The following is a 22,725-nucleotide window of genomic DNA, read 5'->3' as shown; positions in this document are numbered from 1 at the left end:
GTAGGTATATAGGTGTTCTCTCTAAACGACTGTCATCTTTACAGTACCTGCAAACTGTCTTTGCATTAATTACATGGCGTTGGCAGGTCAGTAGTTATCAATTATATGATCAGCGGATATTGTGATGACATGCTGTGGTTATTAGGCTAATTGTGTAGGCTAGTTGCTGTCCATTTACGCAGGAGTGTCTTACTTTGTGGGTTTGACTTAGATTTCCAAAGCTACTCGCTACTAGTGTCTTATATTGCATGGAATAACTGTATCAGCATCTTTCACTTTGTCTTTCTCTCTCTCTCTCTCTCTCTGTCTCACACACACGCACACGCACATACACACTCTCTCTCTCTCTCTCTCACACACACACACACACACACACACACACTTTCTGTCAGTCAAGTGGACATACTTGGACTGGCGTGCATATTTGAATAAGCAGACCTTACAGAATGACAGTAATTGAAAATTACAAGATCAAAGGAAAGACAAGAAGATGAAAAATGCTCAAAAGAAAAAAATGAAGAAAATGAGGGAATGAAAAGCAGGACTTTTTTCCTGCATAAGACAAAAATAAGTAAATGATGAAGCTTACATTTAAGACATGATCAATACTTGCCCGTATGACTGATGGATTGCTTTGTATACATGCATCGCACGGGCAGGCAGTTGACAACACGGACAGGGTCAGTGTTCTTCACCACGCTCTATACGCCCGTGACTGCAAGAGCTTCCGAAGATGACTGCTGCTCCCACGTGATTCCGTATACTGCGGGAAGGATGACCCATATTTCATTTAGATATGCGCTGGTTTCCGGCAGCCTTCAAAACAAATTTATCTCCGGCACCGCCACCGAGGCCATACTTTGAGATTTTGTGTATCTAAATAGCCTGCATGCATTACACTGAAACGGAATACACTCGAATAGCATACTCTGGGAAGGGCTTTCCATCACGGTGCAGCAGACAGTTCACTCATGTCATCTCGGAATTACAAAATGATTTTACTGCAAAATTAAGCTCTTGGTTTTGTAAGGCATATTCAGGGTATAAGAATCATTTTTAGCAAACGACAGTTTTTAAAAACTGGTCTCAAATACATTGTAATAATACAAAAATACAGGCTATCTGATAGAAATAAAGACAGACCTATTTGCTTGTGGTTTAATGTCACCCATCCATACCCCCTTACATCTAAATGTATTATCTTTAGATTCCTCTTCGTTATGATAATTATGAGAAAATAATGGTCATGATTAATACAAATGCTCGTCATTGTAGGCGCATGTATAGCACCGGGTTATTAACTTGTTATAATAGTTTTTACGTAAACTGCAAATCTTAAGGATAAAATAAAAAAGCGTTGTTAGAAACAATAACATAGACCTATCTATTTTTGTCTGCAAGGCTCACTGTATAGCCTTGGATGTAGCGAACATATGATGTGACATTAGACCTAGGGGTAATTACGCGTGCTATAACTTTGAATTCGTCATGCCATTTCGTTTTGGAAAAAAAGGAAAAGAAAACATATGGCATTGAATGGTATTTAAAATTGAGAATAATCTCAATGTTGCTTAACCAGTACGATCGTTTTCTCTTATTATTATTAAAAATACAAAATAATATAATTCTACATTTTTTATTGCGCTTTTTTTCATTCGTGGGAATAACTGAGACTACAACTGGGTCTATATGGAATTAAAGACCGAAAGAAAAAAATGAAAGAGAAATGAGAAAGAAAGAAAATAAGATAATTGTATTATAGGGGAGAAAATGCACGAGACATGGGGCCTGGCGTAATTGCACATTTCTTTGTGCCTATGGGTTTCTCCTTTAGCGCTAATGTAATTCCTCTCATCAATACTGCACAGAAGATCGTTACGCAGCTGACATTGATAAATGATCACCGAACTGCGGTACTTTTTGACCCTCTACCTTGTGGAGAAGATATAGGAAATGTGGGGCAATTCAACCTGAAAAGCCAAAATACCCGAAAACCTGTACACCACAGGCAAATGTCCTCGTGGAGTTATTCTCTACTAAATTATATTTTTCCTATCCTGTTTAAGCTTAGTTTTATCTCATATTTACAACTGTAAAATAACCTGCACGACATTGGATAATCCACATTTTAAAAGGGATAAGTCCATGTAATGTAGGGAGGCTACAGTAGCCTAAGCTATGAACAGTAAGCGCAGATGACTGGAATGTAAAATGACGTGTTCTTCTCGGTTAAGTTTGAAGCTCTAGCTAGTCTAGCCTACTGAGTCTTATTTTTAGTTCGCCTTGCTCATTCGTCACGCCCGTCATCTTAAGTCGTACAAGCAGTCTGCTGAAACGGAAAACTTTTCCGTATAGTGATCTTCATAAACCACTAGGGCCTTGCAATTTTAAATCCGCCTGTGTGGATGTTTTTTTTTTTACAAAGCAAAGAAAAATAGTTGGAAAATGGACCGTTTGTCCTCATTTAAATACTGCTGTTGTTACACTATGGCCAGGCAATGTAGGCCTAATTCATACAGGCTAAATATATTTTCAAAGAGAAAACGTTTTTGTTATCTAGGCTACGCTTTGACATTGTGCTTTTAGATATATGGGCGACGTTGAATTTACCATGAGCGTATTAGGCCTATACATCTAAAATGGTCGTGCGCCATTTCCCCCTTCAACCCGGCCTTAACATAATAAACACAATGCGGAAGCATATCTTAATGCATTAATGTTTAGAATGAGGTAAATCGTACCAACATTTCATTTTACATCAACAGATACCCTTGGTATGAAAAACGAAGTATTTATTACGAGAAAAAGTCACAGATGAATTCATAGAAATATGTTTTTAAAAGACAAACTCTCTTTGCCGAGGGAGAATAAAAAGAGCGTGTACAGTGACGGGGAGAGGAGTTGACATCAACAAACATTTACCTGACAGAACAATAAAATAAAACTAGATTGACTGGATCGAAATTTACATCAATACTTCTAACACATCCCCAAGCATTTCACCATTTACTTTAATTCTCAAGGAGTTCTCAAGCTTGTCCTCTTTGACATGACTAGCCCAAGCTATCTACACGTTGTCCATCTTTACCCTGTCTGTCACAATTATCTGTCTATAACATTTTTAAGACAGAAACAAAACCAAACAAAATCAAAATAGAATTGTGAATCCTGTGTGGGGGCAATAGAGTTTCACAAAAGGTCATCTTGAGATAACAGTAAATGGCCATCTCTTCAGTCTGACTTCAGTCCTTTTGTCAGGGTGGGAGGGGAGAAACTCTAAGGGCTATTATATTTTACAAACAATATACTGTATACACATTCAAGAAAGAAAAAAGGGAAACAGATCACTTGAACATTTATCATAAATTTAGGGGCATTTCTTTTTGTATTCCACAGTGGTTCCCTTAAGAAAGTAATGTGATGGTGTGTGTGTGTGTGTGTGTGTGTGTGTGTGTGTGTGTGCATGTGTGTTCATGGTATAATTTGTGTGTGTGTGTGTGTGTGAGAGAGAGAGAGAGATTAAGAAAGAAAGAGAGCTCGCTGTGTGTCAGCTGGTCTGTGGTCAAGAAAAAAAGTGCAAGGAAATTCTGGTCCTCGTGCTCCATCTTATCGTAAAAAAATAAATAAATAATTTAAAAGGGAAAAACAAAAACCAGAAGAAATCCTCCATCTCCAAATAATCACCAGAGGTCATCTCAGCTTTTATTCCTCTTTTCTGAAGGAATATTTTCATAGTGAAAAGTCTTCTGTCTTTTTTTATTTGTACACATTTTGCTACGAGCTGGGCTCTCTGCTGCTGTAGCTGTGGATGTCCAGAGGAGCATGGGAAGGCGAGCAGGAAGGCAGGAGAGAGAGGGAGGGAGTCCTCTTGCTGGGCCCAGGGAGGAGACAGTGAGGACGGGGCTCAGTAGAGGCTGGAGGGGGGGGGGGGGGGGGGTCGGTGGTGGTCCGTGGACGTGGAGGTGGAGGTGGGTGTGGAAGTGGGGACACGGGTCAAGTCTGTTGTCGTGCTCCAGGAAGACTGTGACTGTCTGTGAGCTTGGTCGAATCAGTGGAGGTCGGAGGTCGTGACAAGGTGATCGGGCTTCTCATTGGACCACTGGCCATGGAGGGAGGAGCTTTCCCTGAGGGAACTGCAGACACCTGCAAGAAAACAGAAATACAGCAGTTAGACACTTTGCTCCATGACCATTAATGTTCTACGTTCTACTGTAAGTACAGAGACCATGCACATAGTATACTGTAAATACACATATGACATTGCCTGACGCATGGTACGACTCATATGACAGTGGACATATACTCAGTATCTGCTACAATTATTTCCAAATAATGCTGTGTATGGCCGTATAGTGTATATAGACATGCTTGTGTGCTTGTGAACGGATGGCATTGGGATGCATATAAGCAAGGATGTAGATATCAGTGGTAGAATGGGTGGTATGACTTACACCACAATTACTATTAGGAGGTTAACAGCCCACAAAATATTTTTTTCTTCACAGGTGTATTCATGTAATGCTTGAGCTAGCTGGTTATTGCATGAGATAGCAGTTAATTAGCAGACCTGGAACTGCAGTCCAACTGTCTAAGCAAAACACAAATCTGTAGATGTTACCAGACATAAGTCAGTCCTGCATGGTATAGGCCATCACTGAATGGGCCACTGCATACACTATTATGCCAAAACACCACATTTAATGATTGCGATAATTTAGTGACACAATCAGCATATGGTGTTGCCAAAGATGAAATTAGGAGCGCAAAACATCCCCCGCTTACGAGGCCATTACAGTAACTGGTCAATGATAATCCAATAAAAGCGGCCCGATTCAATCGTCTGCGAAAATGATTTAGTCTGCATTTATCCAGGTTGAGCACATGATGTCTCTATGGGTCCACTTTAAAATGGGGCCCCATGCCGCATTCTCCCGCTTATTTCGGGACTTCATTAGCGAGCGCTGAGAATTATGATCAGCAGGAAGACCCGTGCTAACGCTAACGCTAGCTCCAGCACCAGAAGCCGGGAACAGGAAGGAGCAAAGGGTGGGGGAGCCACAGCGAAGGCAGCACCTATTTACATATAAAGAGCCCTATTAATCAAGGTAAGTGTCATTATAGTGTGGCTCATTGAGCAGTGCAGTGTGGGTATTAAATAAAATTCTCCATGCCCCGGTGCCTCTGGCGGCCCATACGTCTTGATTTGTGAACTGTCAGCATTGCCGAGCCGGCTGATAGAGAATGGTAGAGAGATGGGGGGGGGGGGGTGTTGGTGGTACTCATGGTGAAGGTGGTTGGAGGTGTGGGGGGTGGCGTAAGGGAGGATTACCAGACTCTTAATAAGATTGTAGAGTGTGCCCACACAGAATAAAGAAAAAAGGGAGCGTTAGACGGGGAGGAAATGAGATGAGAAAGAAATAGGGAGGAATGGAAAAAGGAATAGAGTGAAAGCTGTTATAGATGGAGGAGGAGGAGGAGGAGGAGGGGGGGGAGAGGGCAATGCTGATGCTAGGGAGATTGGAAATTGAATTGAGGTAATACGTACTCCACCAGGTCCTCACGTCAAGCTTGGAAAGGGCTGAGGGAGGGTTTACATGTAGTGCCACTGCCCGTCCATGCCCATGTTCATCCCCATGGCACCCATTGGCCCTGCAGGACAACAACCGCCAGAGGAGCACAGAGTTAACACACACAGCAGATCCTGATGACTATAAAGAAGGCTTTTAGCATGTACAGTTTCTTATCAAAGGAGTTTTTTAGCACTCACAATCATTTCACACAATAGGTCTACATTTAGATGAACGTTAGGAGAATTTGGTGAATTTGACAAAGAAGTGTGATTGATTATAATCTAGGACTGCAGCTTAAACTGTGTTTGAGAGTGGTAAAGAAGGATGATCTTACCAGCTGGTCGAATGCCCATGTGTTGCTGGCCATCCAGGACGTAGCCCGCCATGGGCTGGCCGTCAGGGCTATAAGCTGATCCCTGGCTCACTGGACGAGTAAATGTGTCCAGAATTAAAATCAATACAGACTTGGGTATTTGCAGAGAACGTCTGAGAAGTACAGAGTGAAGCCAGTGGAGTGGGTTACTACTGGAAAAAAAAAAGAAATTACCTGCTCTGTTGGACTGGTCAATCATTGGTTGGACTATTCTTCTTCTGGCATTGATGAACCTGGAGAGATACAAGAAAACATTATTGAGTCACACAATTCAATTTATTTATCCGACCACTGTGTAGAAAATCTTTAATGTCAATCGAATAATGTTGCTTCAACTGCAGATTTGCTACCTTAAGACCTTTGGGATGAAAGCGCCTCAGACACAGACGTTTCGTATTGCCATATGACACCCTCAGTGAACTTAGCTTAATGCTAACATTATAACATGATTATTAAACGCACTGATGGCCTGAGGGCTAGACAGCTGATGGTCTCCTCAAATAACTCATTTTCTGAGGGGAAGAGCATACTGCGTCTGATCCAGAGGACAGACACTTCAGTGAAGACTTGACAAAGGTTACTCAACCGTAGCAGTTTTTCTTTAATGCTACGTGAAATTACGGGGTGCTTTATCACCGACTGATACATACAGTTGTTACGGTTAATTTGGCGTTTTATCTGACGATTTTATTTTGAAGCGTGATTTACTATTCAGCCTTCAACCTACAAAAGGAAATTCATTACAAGCTCATAAAACCCATCACTAAAGAGAATTTAAGGTGAATGTTCTCATAGAAAAAGTCTGATATGATAATTTGATTTATTATTGACGAGTCTAAACACAGTCTTCTCTGCTTGGGTAACTATATACTACCACATTAAACTAATTAACTAATCTTTTTCCTTCCTCAATGATATGATCATTTCAGACACTCCTTTACCAGTAATAAGAACAACCCAATGGGTGAAAATATCCATGACACCATGGGTTCCTGTTCTGCCTGGGAACTCAACATAACCACCAGTTCCTCAGGCATTTCCAGATAACACCCTGAGTTCCCTCAGAAATGCACCCACTGGCTATGTCATGCAATCTCTGTCAGTATCACTGATAGGAGCTTCGTAGATATCCGGGTCTCTGGTCTGTGAGTGACCTCTTCATAAGAGGCTTATGTAGCAGCGGTGACACTGCCTTTTGACTCTGACGGTGTGTGTGTGTGTGTGTGTGTGTGGGGGCGGGTGGGTGAGGAGGGGGCTGGAGAATGTGTGCCATGATAAAAGCTGATAAAAGACAAGAAGGCAAGGGATGGGAGGAGGCTAGCTGTGAAGGCAGGGTCACAAGTTCAGAGGTCACTCACCAGTTATTCACTTGTAGGATGGTCAGCCCTGTGTCCTGGGCAAGCTGCTTCTTCTGCTCCTCAGAGGGGTACGGGTGCTGTGGGGGGCCAAAAAGAAGAGGAGAACCACATAAGAACAATGTCAAACCTCCCCTCTCTAAAACAGAAATGTCTCCTTAATGAAGTTCTGGCCCACAAAAGCATAACAAGCAATCAGCGCAGCAGCGAGTTGAAACCGAGTCTTTGGCAGCTGAGAATGGGTCTCAGGAAATGACATCGGTGGCCCCGATGACAGGCTTCTATCCGCACTCTCTCTCTCTCGCTCTCTCTCTCGCTCTCTCTCGCTCTCTCTCTCTCTCTGTCTCCATAACTCGCTCCGGGCCTCCCATATGCCTGCCGCCGATCTGGCCATGTCCCCGCCGTGCCATTGGCTGAGAGTGCGCGGCATTGTTTGACATTATTTGACATTATTTGACATTATTTGACGAATGATACATAAAAAACAATGGGAGGACAATGGCGGCCTTTGTTGGGGCCCCGAATGGGGCCTGCCCTGCTGTGGCCCCCCTGGCCCCCGAGCCTTGTGTGACACTGGGGAGGCGGGTGGAGGGAGGACGGTGGTGTGTGTGTGTGTGTGTGTGTGTGTGTGCGCGTGTGTGTGTGTGTGAGAGGGGGGTGTGGGGGGGTTGTTCGGGGGCGTTGGGGGTGGCAGATGGCAGACAGAGGTGACGGTGTTCCGAGCACAGGGTCGTGGGCGTGCGCCCATTTCGGGCGCTGTCAGGGCCGCAGCCACCTCCTGCCGTTTGCCGGTGAGGGATGAGCTTCTGAGCACTCCATTTTAAACAGGGGCCTTTCTCTCTCTCACTCCCACACACACACACACACACACACACACACACACACACACACACACACACACACACACACAGAGGGTGACAAAGCCCAACTCTGCCGCTAATGATGGCCTCCCAGCTTGGAGCCTGTCACTGGAGTGATGGATGATGCTACGCTCCACCCCCTTTCCCTGCACCCCGGCGACTACACTAACACCGCAGAGAGTTCCACCAACGCCGAGGCAGCTCACCTAACAAACCACTCCATCTGATCACCAAATCAGTGTCTTTCTCAGCATTTGTTGGAGTGCTGTGTTTATGTGATCGAGGTAAGGAACATTCAACAAGAGTGTGTTAAGTAACTGATTGATGGAGGTTGTAAAAACAGATGGAATTTTATCCTCATGTTGATTCTGTAAGCCAGAAACCACATTTAGAGAAACACTCCAAATGTATAAGACGAGACATGCAATGAAAGTCAGGAAAGAAAAAAAAGAACACATTTGTGATGCCTACATTTTACTCTCTTTCTCTCTGTCTATCAAGCGAAATTTAATTTGCATCACTGTAAATATCTCAGTTACACATGCTTCATTATCATTACTTCTACTGTGGAGGAGACCTCCATGAATATTTGGCACAAACCCAACAGTTAAAACGGTGTTAACCTGAATCTAAACTCCCTCACACCCCAGTTTTTCAGCCCTTTCTGGGGGTTATTTTAGGGACCGGTGGTAGTGGCTGGGGTTGGGACAGGGGGGTGTAGTTCTTTCGACCGAACCTCAGAATAGGCCACAAAAGCTGCAGCACTAAGACCATATGTTGAAAGCCCCCCCAGCCCCCCACCACCACCCTCGTCCCGTAGCTCACAGTGGAGCTGGACAAAACGTAATCCCACTCCATTCAGCTCTCTCTTACAGCCCAAATGAATGCTTGATCGCCTGGGTGTTGCAGCGCGCCATTCAGGGGCAGCCCCGAGTCCCCTCACTCACTTTTCAGCGACACACCCTGCAATGGGAAACACTCCTGCTTAACAAATTAGAGTGAAAGGGGCCGGGAACAGAGAGGGGATAATTCAATTAACCCCCTCTTTTCACAGGGAAATATAAAGGTGTGGGCCCAGGCAAAAAAAGAGGAAGGAATTAATGCGGCATACGAGACCTGTGTGGGCCTTTCAACGGCCCGGTGCCATTCAAGGCAACTCGCAAAAACATCTAAGGCCAGCAGGGTCCTCCAGGAAAAAGAGAGAGAGGGGGGGGGGGGGGGGTGGGGGGGGGGTAGAGGGACCTGGAAGTAGAGGAAATAAGGGGGAGAACGAGTGCTATGTTTCTGCGGATAAAAGGATGTACTGTGTTGTTGTTGACGATGGGGGTAATGTGGTCATGGGTGGTAGGCGTTTGGGAGCAGTGTGGATGTTTAACACTTCACGTGAGGGGTGTGTAGTTTCTTAAGGATGTGAACATCGGCTCCAGGCATCATTTTAGAGCACCTAAAGGGGTCCTTTTGCAGTGATAAAAATAAGTGTGGGAGGAAGGGAAACGAAAAAATAGATAGCGTTGTCCTAACGCTGTCCTAACGCTAGCCCTCCCTCAGATCACTGAGGCAGAAGCCACGAGAGTGACAGAGAGGAACACGTCAGGCTGGAGGTCAGAGAGAAAGGGAGGCTAATGGACGAGAGGAAGAAAGAGAGACAGACAGAGAGAAAGGGAATGATAAAGGAAAGAAAAAAGGATGAGCAATGACAATGAAAGATTTATGAAATAGAAGGCACAGCGATGGAGAATGAAACCAAATAGCTGATGGAAGGAGGGAAAGAGGGGATACAGAGGGAGAAACAGAGAGCAAGGTGAGGTGAGAAAGAGGCTTAAAATGGAGACAGACAGTGTCCGTCTGTGCGGCAGCTCTCCTCCTTACCGTGAGGTGCTGGAAGAGCCATGCCCGCATGATGTTGGTGGCCACCTTGGGGAAGATGCCTCGCTTCTTCTGCCTCTTCTTGTCCTGGTCATCCTCGTCGCCCGTGCCCGGCGATGCCAAGCTGTTCTCCATACCGTCTCCTGGGGTAGACAACAAGAGGAGAGAGAGAGAGTGAGTGAAAGAGAGAGAGAGAGAGAGAGAGAGAGGTCACCTCTGGAATGCCCCCGTTGATTTGGCGCCATCACTCCAAATCACGGCAAATGGACACTGAAGGGCCCAGCAAGTCGCGAGGGCGCCACGAAAAAAAAAAAAAAAAAACACAACACGTGAAAATCCCTCCTCCACCAATCCAACCCCCCCCCCCTTCCCCATTCCTGTATAGCCGTACGAAGAGAGCGATGAAGAGAGCTGGGAGAGAGAGAGAGAGAGAGAGAGAGAGAGTGCGATGGGAAGCGCTCCACACTCTCGTCTTATTAATTCAATGTGAGCGGCGTGTTTGACGCGAGGTAATGAACGTCGAGCCTGAGCGACTGACATAATGCGGCCTCGTGTAAGACTCGGAACAGGATCATAATAAAGGGAATTTTTGATGTGCGATGCCTCGCTTGTTGCTTGATGGCGAGAGAGCGAAAAAGGGCTTTCTTCAGATGTGTAATGAAGGAAGAAGCAGAAGATGAATATGAGGAAGAAGGAAAGAAAAAAACATAAACAAATAAATAAATAACTGACACACACAGAGAGAGGCTAATGAGATGGTGTAGAGCGGTGAAAAACAACACAGCTTTGCTTGTTATGGGCGAAGACACTCGCCTTCCTCTGCTGTTGCACTGTCCTATATGAGCCCGTGGGGGATAGACTGGTGAGCTGCCGGATCCACGTCACACCTGAGCCGGACTGGTACCGGAACCAGACGCTTCACAGGATCAGAACGTATGCTTTGTGCCCCAGTTGCTCTCCCTCTCAACTCCCCATGTATGGGCAACATCTGAAAGACCTTCACAGGTCTGCTCCCTTAGCACTCTGCTTAGCACCTGACCTTGTTTGATGTCAGCAGGGAAACTTGCATGGAGACTTGCATCCAGACAGGAGGTCTGTCTAAACTCAGGCTTCCTTTCTTTCATCCCGACCGTGAACAACCTCACTCCTTCTGACCCTCCATCTCCATCCATCCCTCCATCCCCCTCCCTCCCTCCCTCCCTCCCTCCCTCTATCTTTCCTTCTATCTCTCCATCCCACCATTAATTGTGCATCAGCAGAGATGATTTACTTTTAACAGTCATGGTTATTTTTCTTGCCCTGAGGGTGTAGATGCCTTGAAAGCCTGCCTGGAGGGCGTGTGAATAATGCATCTGAGAGACTCCTCCCTCAGGGCGTGACAGGAACCCTACTTTTCTTAAGATTCACCCTGGCATGTCTCCTTGTTTTTGGGGATGCATCAATCAAAGGGCGCCTATATGCACCATATTCACGCATAAATATTGCAGCTAATGAATAATGACATTCAAATCGGCAGGGGCGGAGTTGGCTGGGGCAATAGGGGCATTGGGGGATTTGAGATGGGGATAGAGAGGAGAGGAGAGAAGAGAAGAGGAGAGGGGAGGAGAGGGGGACAACGCTTTTAGGCCTGGATGATGGTGTAATCAAGTCCAAGTCAAGGACAGGCCAGAGAGCATCGCCCTTAGACATCCACTTGCAATTCTCCATGTCTGAGCATATAACTACACCATTACTGTTGTTACTAAAAATGGCAGGATATCAAGAAAGTACATCTGACATTTTAAAGCAGATCAGATAACTGAGAGTTTTGTTTGACTTTATGTAGGTGGGTCTTGTTTGGCAGCTATTGGTTTTCAATTGAAGTACACTGCAAATTAGGCATTATTTGCTTATCATGAACAGCTCAGTTTCACCAAAGTTAAAACAAATTTCCAACTGGCAATAGCTCAAAGAAGACAGCCATGAGAGAAAGAAAAGACAAAGAGAGAAAGAAAATATGAAAGAAAGAGAACCAAAGGGAAACAGGAAAGAAAGAAACAATGAAAAAAAGAGTCAGAAAGAAAGAAAGAGAAAAAAAGAGAGAGAAGAAAGATCCTCATTACATCTGCAGAGGAGCCACAGTAACACCCCCTCTCCTCCTCCCTCTCTCTCTCCCTCTCTCTCTCCCTCTCCTCCTCCCTCTCTCTATCCCTCTCTCCACCATCTCCCTTCTCGGTGCTCCAGAGAGGGAAGGCCGCAGGGCAGATCCTACCCAACGCTAATCGCTTCTGACTGTTCCCTGGCAACATGGGCCCATCCAGCCTGTGTGACTGTGCACTCTGGAAGGGGCGGCTGGGCAGGGCTCCCACAGCCAGCCTGCCTGCCCGTGGCCTGCTGGCTGTCCACTCTCTCTCTCTCCCTCCCTCCCTTTCTCCCTCTCTCCCTCTCTTTCTCTCTATCTCTCTCTTTGCTGTTCTCTCGCGTGTGACGCAGAGGGGGGTGCCACTGCCTCGGGGAAGGCTGGACTGTGCCCCCCGGCAGTTTGGGGAGAAAAACAGCACCCTAAGATATGGAAAAGAGGCTCTCCACCAACACCCCCCCCCCCACACACACACACACACACCCACCCCTCCTCTGTTCCTTCCCTTCTTTCACCTTCTGTGCTCCCCCCATCTTATTCTCAAGGTACACATACACAGGACAACATGCATGGTGATGCCGCGGTGATAAAAAATAGATTGGGTCTCAGGCGATCAAAAAGTGTACAGCACTAAAGTGATGCCCTGTGCGGCCTCTCCCACCTTAAGAAGTCATAAAAAATCAAATAGAGGCTTCTCTGCCCCCCCCCCCCCCCCCCCCTCCCCCGTTATCTTTTGGCTGCAGGGGAAGGTAGCAGTGATAGCGCAGCGGCGGAGGCTATGGCACGCAGTGCAGCGTTGTGCTGCCTGTGGCAAGATGTCCTGGAGACAGAGGGAGGCTAGCCGAACTGATAAGTGCCACCCAGTGCGCCGAGCGCCGAGCGCCGAGCGCCGAGCGCCGAGCGCCGAGCGCACCCTCTCTCTGCCTGCCTAATGAGCTTGTCGCGACCTCAATCTATCACCGGGGATGCTTCTTTACACTGCGCACTGCTCACGCCACAGGCTGTGACAGATAGGGTGATTATCCTGCCAGTCGCGCACGGTCTAAAAATGCACCTGACTCTGTCAACAACACACACACACACACACAGACACACACACACACCGCCACCACCCCTTCAACCCTCAACCACCCCACCCCCCCAACACACACACACACACACTGCATTCACTGTGTGTATAAAGGCTTGTTTACTATGGTCTGTGGTTCCATAATGCAATACCATGTGTTGGAAGGAGGGCTATAATCTGCACTCAACAAACTGCCTCTTGACAAAAAGGGGCTGAAAGATTTCCTGTCGCCTTTATCTGAGTTTTTAACTTGTAAAGGAGTGTGCAGGGGCGGAAAATTCTCACTCTTCTCCCTTTTGTTTTTATTTTGGCCTTTGTGATGAGCATTCCTTTGCCCCTCCTGACACTGCGACCCCCGACCAAAAATGTTTGGCATGGCTCTAGCCCCGTTAGCTCACCACCACCACCCATCCACCCCACCCTACACACACACACACACACACACACACACACACACACACACACACACACACACACACACACACACAGACACACACACACACACACACACACAAACACACACACACACACACACACCCTCCTGATCAATGATGTAACTGAGGTTTTAGTAAAACAAAAACCACTGGCCACAATGGACAGAGATTATATATATATATATAGAGAGAGAGAGAGAGAGAGCGAGAGAGAGAGAGAGAAAGAGAGAGAGAGAGCGGGAGTAAGAGAGGGAGAGAGAGAGAGAGAGAGAGAGAAGCCAGAGGGGGATGATGAGCTGTGCAACCATAGATACAGTCGCCACCACACAACTGACCACAGCTAAACCACTGAAGGGGTTTCCATGGGAAGAAGCTTCACCATGTCTCCCAGGAAACCAGTGCAAACTGCCTCCCTCTCCCTCCTGGTGCTGTTAACAGTACAGGACCCAGTCGGGGAGAGAGGGTGTGGGTGGCTCACGGGTGTGTATGCGTGTGTGTGTGCAAAACAAAAGCTGCCCCCCTAACGCTAGCAGGTGCTTTTGAAGCCCACCCCCCACCTCCCCCTCCGAACTACCTCTGAACTCGACCGAGGGCTGCTGACGTCAACCCGACCCCCTACCCCTCCACCCCCCCCCCACCTCCCCCTCCGAACTACCTCTGAACTCGACCGAGGGCTGCTGGCGTCAACCCGACCCCCTACCCCTTCACCCTCCGCCACACCTTCCCCTCTCTTTTCACTTCCGATGCTAAAAGCGTTTACTTTGACCAGCTCCTGAATGATAAAGAGATGAAGGGGGGTGTGGTGGGGACAGAGAGAAAACAAGCCAAAGTGGCCCCAGGAGAAGCAGCAGGTTGGCCGGCCTCAGATCTCCCTGAGCGGCGAGCTGGCCTCTGATCATTCCGGGGTTAGCCCCCCCCCCCCTCCTCCTCCTTCTGTGACTCGTATTTAAAGTGTCCCTGTCCTTCAGGCCTGGCGGGGGTCACTCTCTGTCCCCTTCTCCTTTGCGCCCCCCCCCCCCCAGGTCAAAAGGCCGTGGACCCAGCATCGCACCCCACTGCTGTTTAAAAAAAGCCCTTTCACCCCATGCTCTTCCTCTCTCTCTGCTGGGCATAGTCCGCATTTCCAGCACCCCGAATACCTTCATAGCACACATTTCTCTGGCCACAGAAGCAGGTTGCACTTTGTACAGCAGAGACAATGAATTACAGTGCAACAGCGGCACACATATTGGGTAGGATCCCCTTCCCCTCGGAAAGGGTAAAGAACAAAAGAGAGGGAGAGAGACAGAGAGAGAGAAAGAGTGAGGGAAAGAGAGAGAGTGTGGAAAAAGAATGTGCATCGCAATTCTTTTCTCCCACTGAATTTCTCTTGTCGTGCAAAGCATCCTCCTATTGTTCCTGTCAGTGCCTTGGCTTTTGTTGCCTGATGGGCCAGGAGTGGAACAGGGCTTTTAACTCTATTTTTACTGAGGCAACGTGTGAGAAAAACAAAAACACGTCAGAAAACCATATATCCTCCTTGGCCAAAAAACAACAACACTGGACTGTAAGAGCCAAAAGCCTCCACTGCCAAATGGTGAGGTTACAGCAAAAAGTGGTGTTGAAATTAATTAGCAAACCTCTGGCCACCGTAAGCTCACACACTTAACAAAACAGAAATGCTAATGTGAAGAAAACAAAAGCCGGTGGAGGGGTTATGGTGAGGGCATGTTTCAGCTTGGCTTCTTTGATCACAGGCAGCTTCAAAAAGGGGCCAAAACATGCACTTTGATCCTGATAGGTTTCATCAAGTCAAAGTTCAAAAAAAGCAAGGCAGTGCCAATCCCCACAGTTTAAATGTTTATAGTTGAAACCAGCATCAACACACAGTTTAGAATTCATCCACGTTCCAGCACACACAGATTATATTTAGCCATAAACGTGATTTCAGAAGACAGATGAATAATAAATTCATGACTTTGTAAACATGGAACAACCCACACCTAATAGCACAGCAACAACCAGAACAACTAATTAATTCCCTTTTCTACACACTGAACCATCCAAACTTGATTATTGGGTCAGCTGAACTAAAAATTCTTAACCTTTTTAGATATTTATCATAAAACTAGGTAAACTGCAAATAAAAAACCCCAAAACATTTGTTTCCTTACCGAGCTCGCTGCTGTTGTCTCCACTCTGAGACGCATGGCCCCCACTGGAAGGGCCTGGCGTTCCTACTGATGGGGTTGAGTGTGCATCGTCCAGATCTCTCCAGGTTGCAGGGTTCTACGGTGCAGAGATGGACACCAGCAGATCCCCAGGGGCCACAACCACGCAAGTGGATGAATCAACATGAAAAAGAGAAAATGATGTCTTCATTGTGGATGGCCATTTATACAAAAGTTCAACATCATTTAAACAGACTGCAGCATCATTTCAACAGCCAGACTAATTTGGTATGGCAGCACTAGTGCTAGAGTTGTCCATTACACATCTGTTTATACTAGATGTCAAGAGAAACTGCCCAGAAAAGAAAGACTCCAGGATGTCACACACAAAGCAAGTGAAGTGATGCCGGTACACAAGGGCACCACCAATAAAAAATCAAACTCAGGCGTGACGATCAACACAATCTCATCACCCAGAGTGACGTATGGTAATGCCTTAAAAGGACTAGAACAGCCACCATCACCCACCAACCCACAAAACAAGCCAACAATTTAGTTACCATTTTCCCCCAAGCTCAACTTCTGTTCCTCTCAACTGGGAGCAGATCTCCAGAGAAGATTTCAGCTGTGTGGTGGCCACAAGAAGGCGAAAAGGCTCTCGGAAACAAGAGACGAGTTGAGATAGGAAGCAGAGATGGATCAACAGCACAGAGCAGTACAGTCACTTCTCTCTTTCTTTTTCTCTCTCTCTCTCTCTCTTCTTTTTCTCTCTGCTTGTCTCTGTCTCTCCCTCTCGCCTGGTGTCTGACCGGCAAATGCTGCTGTCCTGTCTTGGGCACGGCGGTTTTTTATCTGGGCAAAGGGGCGAGGGCACTTAGACGGGCTCAAGCCGAAGACAAACAGTCGGCCTCCCTCTTCAGCTCTCTTAGCGTCAGCTGTTTGCCGGATGGCCATCAGATAAGGGGGCCCTGAGAGCTGCCAGAATAAGCATCGCAACAATACAAGACGGCATGAATGCGTGCCATTCACTGGATCCTCATTAGAAAACAGTGTGCTTGTCTCCATGGGGCATCCACAAAGGTGCTCACCCCACCTCTCTCTCTTTCTCCCCTTCTCTCTCTCCCTCTCTCTCTCTTTCTTTTTCTCCATATCTCTTTATTAAGCTCATTTGCACTCTCACAACAAAAATGAGAAGAATCACACCCAATAAGGAAATTGTGTAAATTGCTGAATGTGTACTGATATAAATTGGATGTAGCTCTCAGTAAACAACCAAATAGGATTTCTAAAAAAAAAAAAAAAAAAAAGATTGCTTAGAACAGCTCATTTTAGATGATTACTGAGACAAAACTTTTATGTGGAGAAAGTGGGTTTAGATAACTGACTGGCTGTAAATATGAGATGGAAAAGGCGGTTCCTAAAAGGACTATGTTACGACCACGGAGCAACATTGACAGCTGCGGCGAGTTCAGGTGATGAGACCTTTGGATTTAAGATGACCAATACAGGCCAGCCATAAAGACTGCTGGATGAAGCCATCACAGAGTTGTAAAAATGGCTATCAGCTTAAGAATCGCACGAACTGCCTTGGTGAACACTCACCACATCATGAGAGGACATAAGCACACACATAAATTCAGTGTACTTTGGGACCCCCACCCCCCAAATACACACACACACACACACACACACACACACACACACACACACACACACAGTTGTGGTCAGCCATAAAAAAGATGTTTTTCCGGGGTTCAAGTGCAGAACTACAAGGACTACATGAGCTATTGCGTTGGAGGACAAGGCGGATGATGCACTGCCGGAGAATGTGCCTCAGAATCAGGCACAGACAACCCTCTCCCTCCCCCTGGCCTGGGTCTACTACAACCAGGCCCTCAGTCGCGTACACAGCTGTGTCTCTCTCTTCTTTTCTCTCTCTCTCTCTCTCTCTCTGTCTATGCACACACACTGATCCACTGCACGCATGATTCAGCGGCTGAATAAGTCTTTGAAAGCAAACGCAGGAAAGAGTAAAGGGGAGGGAGTGTGTGGACATTTGGCAGAGGCCTGGAGGAAGGCAATAAATATTTCTTTGGCTTCTGAACCAGAAAGGGTGCTGAGTGACGTCTGTTTTTTTTCTCCACGTAGCATGTTGATCAGCACAGAGCCTCACATTTCTAGAAAGACCTTAAGACATTTATTAAAAAAAAACTCAAACCTTGACTTTCCTCTTACTAACATCTACATCTTACTCCTAATATTCTTATGAAGGTAAATATAAAAATGTGCAAGGCTGCAGACACGTGTGTTTCTGTGTGAAGGTGGTCAGACACACCTTATAAAACACTTAAGGTTTTACACAGCCTCATTATTTTTTTGAAATGGAGTTCCTTTGTCGGCGTGACAGAGGGAGGGCTGTTGGCCAAGGGAAGTGTAACAGTAAGGGACCCACTATGGTGCGCTGTGTTTACAAAGACCCCCCTCCCCACTGACAATAATAATCTAATCAGTTCAAAGACAATGCAGCTTTCACGTGCAAATAAAACACAGATCATCAGAAGCCTTAAGAGGGCAGGACGGGGGGAAGAAAGGGACAAACAGTGCCCCACCACCTGGCCCCTTCACCAGGCAAAGCGTCATTATCATCATCATCATCATCACCACCACCACAGTTGTTAAAAGTGACAATGTTATCATTATCACCAGCACTAGAATTATCCTAAAGGTGCCACATTTAAATTGATGTTAAAGGAAACCATACAGTTGGTTCCAGAAAAGTGAAGACATTTTGTAACAATTAAAATAGTTCAGAATCTCCTCTTTGATAAAAAAAAAAAAAAAAAAAAAAAACATCAAGAGCTTAAATTACTTTTGTGTTTCTAACACAATCTTTCTCAACAACAAAATTATATTAATTTGTTAAAAAGGGTGGTTGGAGAAATAAAAGCTGAAAATAGGCCTTGGGGGATATAAAACTGCCTTTACAATATCGGCACTTAAATGTTGAGAGGGTGGTGCAAAATGAGGGGACATTCACTTAAATGGAAATAAAGAGCAGAAAGTAGCGGATGGAACACCACAAGCCTAAATATCACCAAATCATAAGAAACAAACTATTAAAAAATATTATAACAATATTGTAACATAAGAACACTCACGTGATCTGCTAGATTTGTGGATGATCCTGAGAGGTCGTCGAAATCAGACTTGCATCCATCCCTATCGTCAATCACTAGGTCAATTGGCATTTTCCCCTTTAAGCAACTTATGTACCGATGGCAGAAGTTATCACAAAGTTCGTGCACCTGAAAAAAAAAATTGTAATTTAAACGCAAATGTAGGCCTATTTCTAATTATGCATATAGGCCTATGATTTCATATCACAACCGAAATTGACCAAACATATCCGTACGAATTGTCTTAATAACTGACTTTCTAAATAACTATGATGTTAAAAATCGTTGTTAAATACCTCGATCATCCACTTACCTTTTCTAATTCCAGAAGATGAAATCGAAGCACTTGTATCGATTGGATCATCTAAATGGAAAATGAAGTAATAGGAAGTATTATTGAGTAGCTTTGGTATAGATCGATGTGGATGACTTGCAGTTGCACCTCTAATTTCACCCTCACTGAAGCGTCGCAAAAAAACCAACTATTTTTCAAATGATATTAGGCGATATGCTCATGATATTTAAAGACTGTAAAGTTAGAAGAGAAATATACAAGCCTTGATATTATTTTTGCATGGCTTTCTCTCGTTTAAATAGCTGGCATTAGGCCGGAAACGTTTCCTTGAGTGAGTGCTTTAAGGTTGCCTTAGGCAAAGAGTTTCATGGCCTCCAATGACGAATAAAGCATAACAGCACAGTTCCAGAACTAGCCTGTTTCACTCAGAACAGCACTCATATGAGTTTATTTATGTTCAAGGACAGCATGCATATTCTGCCAAAAGAATAGGCTAGGCTACTTACCAAGTTGTCCAACTCTGGATTTGATGAAAATAACGGTTTTTCTGCACGTATCTGTACCAATGGAAAATAGTACATCCTAATGTCAGTGTTTAGATTTACTAATTAGGCACATAACAATTACACACATTTTCACATGTTTTCATTTACTGATCAAACCAGGGCACTCGCTTAATTTAAGAAAACACATTACTCATAAATCACTCAGCATGCCTGTCATGCGGAGCAATCGATCAATGCCAGTTAAAAGTACAGGGGCAGCATAAAGTGCAAGCGTGCTTATCACATCACAAGCCATTTACAAACAGGCGAGAGCAATTAATGTGCGTTGACTTGACTGACACCGACCTGTTTGGCAAAGACGGCGATATCCTCATTGAAAGAGTCCGAGGAGCACACGTCGCCGCCCGCGACGCCGGGCTCCCTCGGCGTGCATGTGGCTAGCTCGCATTTCTCGAACACAAGAGCGAGCAGTGGGAATAACGGATGGCTATGGATATAAAATAATGCTGTTCATAAACATTTAGGACACACGGAATGTTTTTCATCATATACTTAATTTGACCAAATAAATCTGTAAAAAACAACAGCACAGTTTTGAAAGATAATAAATCATTGGCCTGCTGGATTCATTTTCAACATGAGCCTAAATAAATACCACATATGTATACTCCCAAAAACATTCTTGATTACAATCAGAAATGTATAACCTGGCATAATCAAAGTTTAACAGGGATGTGGGTAATTTTGTCAGAGTTTAGGCTACAACAAACATTTTCTGAAGAATAGCTTATCTTATAGTGACATAATATAGAATATATTATGATATAAATATTAAAACGCTCTACCTACCCATATATTTGGTCTTTGTCCCTCTTCAGGGCGTCGTTGACAGCGGAGCCCATGCTACTGGACATGATGCTGTGAGGTGCGTGGGCCCCGTAGTGCTGGTTGGCGTGAGGAGGGGGCCCATGGTTCAAGTGATGGACCTGAGGTAGAGGCCGTGGAGCGTGCGGGTCGTACATGGACGTCGGAACCCCGACACCGTCCATTCCGCCCCCATAGTGGGCCAGCTCGTCGTACTGGAGAAGAAGTTTAGGAGAGGTGTGGTGACTTTGAGAAGCTACAGGCCGCATTTACGCACCCGTGCAACAAATAATAAAAATACTGTAAAGGGGGAAAAAACACAAATAACCTCTGGCATTGCATTGGTGCAGAAATAAGTGATTAACTGATCTTACCCTTTGCGCCATCTGCATGCGCAACTCTTAAACGGCAAGAGCTTGTCTTCCCCTCAGTATCCACAAGAAAGGTGTGCTTCCCTTCTGAAGAGTGAAATCCCTTTGATCAAGTCAACTGTGACACTCAAGACTAATCCAAAATGACACTGGTAGGCAATTAAATCATATTTGTGCAAAGACTTTGTGCGATATTCTCCACAGCTGAAAAGCCTAATGAATACTTAAGTTATAATAAGCACTTAAAAGATCAAGACGTCTTGGAGGGCTGTGAAGAAACTCAACTCCGCGTGGAGTGGCCGAGAAGAATGCACCAAGTAGTCCAGTGTAACTTGTCGGCTGTCAATCAGAGAAATGTGTCTGTCAAGATAATTCACGTAGAAGTGCCCGAAGTGACGTTCCAAGTAATGCCGTCAGTACACTCTCTTAATTCCCCAGTAAAGACAGCGCTTTCTTTTGCCGTATAAGTAACGACAATAGCATCAGGAGTGAGCTGTAGCCTATTAGAAAATATCACAGACTACTCCAATTGTCTATTCCTTGTGGCCATTCCGCGCTCTCTCACTCCTTCGCTGTCTTATTTCTCCGACATGTGCGAACCTTGTCGAGTGCTCACGGGTCGCTCGAGAGCGTGCTTATAGAATAGATGTGTCTCGGGTCGGCGGGAGAAGCTGATGACGGAGGCAGGCGAAGCGTGGTGGGTGTAACCAGTCCTGCCATGGTGAAATCGAGTGAGAGGGGAGATCAGGGCTGACGACAAGCCAGCGGTGGCTTGCATTGGACGAGCTGAATGATTGACACACCGAAGAAACCTCATTGTGGAATGAGGGGTGGAATGTTTTTCCATCAGAAAGCGCTAAAAACGAATAGGCCAGCAGGCAATTACCATTTATTAGTGTCATACCAACACTCACACACATTTTACAAGATTTGATGATGCAATGCCAGGTGATTCGGGATTATTCCCACTTTCAATTTCATGTAGGCTATCGGTAGCCTGTTACCGAAATGGATCTGCAGGATTAGGGTGTTTGAATAAACTTCAAGGTGTGATTATCAGTAAATGGTTAAATGGAATGGCCTACATATATTAGCAAATGTAATGGATAATCATTGTAAGCCTGAACAGTGGATCATTTTACAATCACTTGATACATCAAATGTAAAATAAAGCGCTGAAGAAGTGGGCATAATGGTTATCCATAGCTGTCCCCTTGCCACCTTAATTTCGTTATATAAATGCCTTTGCATTTTCTCAGATTGTAGATCTGTTTTCAGATTGTAGATCTGTTATTCTCACTTGCGTACTCCACATCAGCCGTTTGCGTAATTAGGTAGAGAACGTAACGGCAAAACGGACATGCACGCTCACCGCGGGGGGAAAGGGATTCAAGGTACCATTACTGTACGGCTGCATGGTTACCGTTAGTGAGATGGATTTACCATCTTCTCGGATTTCAGAGATTTATTCAAAGGTAAAATTAAGAATTACTAGGCTGCGGTCAAAATATGCAATTCTGGCGTTGAAGGGATTGGAAACTTGTGATTAAAAAGCACAATAAAAAAAGTTGCTTGACATGAATGAATGGCATTATATGCACGTTTTCTTACAGAAAAAATACCAACAGACAAAAGTACAATGTCTGACACTTTAAATTTGGCCTGTACATTTATTTTCTGCCCAAAACGTTCTCAATAACACGAATTATAATATAAT

General features: G+C 45.3%; 1 protein-coding gene across 1 annotated transcript; it reads right to left on the bottom strand.

The window, feature by feature from the left end:
- Nucleotides 1-2,800: 2,800 nt before the first annotated feature.
- meis2b (Meis homeobox 2b) lies at nt 2,801-21,646 on the bottom strand. Its single transcript, XM_042094331.1, has 13 exons — nt 21,012-21,646; nt 20,623-20,852; nt 20,119-20,260; nt 19,774-19,824; nt 19,286-19,336; nt 18,955-19,101; nt 15,800-15,914; nt 10,028-10,167; nt 7,302-7,378; nt 6,118-6,176; nt 5,905-5,994; nt 5,546-5,649; nt 2,801-4,143 (listed from the first exon to the last, which is right to left on the bottom strand). Exons 1-12 carry the CDS (start codon nt 21,027-21,029, stop codon nt 5,591-5,593), a joined length of 1,179 nt encoding a protein of 392 aa, XP_041950265.1. The 5' UTR covers nt 21,030-21,646; the 3' UTR covers nt 2,801-4,143; nt 5,546-5,590.
- Between the last annotated feature and the right edge of the window lie 1,079 nt (nt 21,647-22,725).

The sequence above is a fragment of the Alosa sapidissima genome, chromosome 6, assembly GCF_018492685.1.
Source record: "Alosa sapidissima isolate fAloSap1 chromosome 6, fAloSap1.pri, whole genome shotgun sequence".
Classification (NCBI taxonomy): Eukaryota; Metazoa; Chordata; class Actinopteri; order Clupeiformes; family Clupeidae; genus Alosa; species Alosa sapidissima.
The sequence above is the reverse complement of the archived record's forward strand: the minus strand, read 5'-3'. Positions and strand labels throughout refer to the sequence as shown.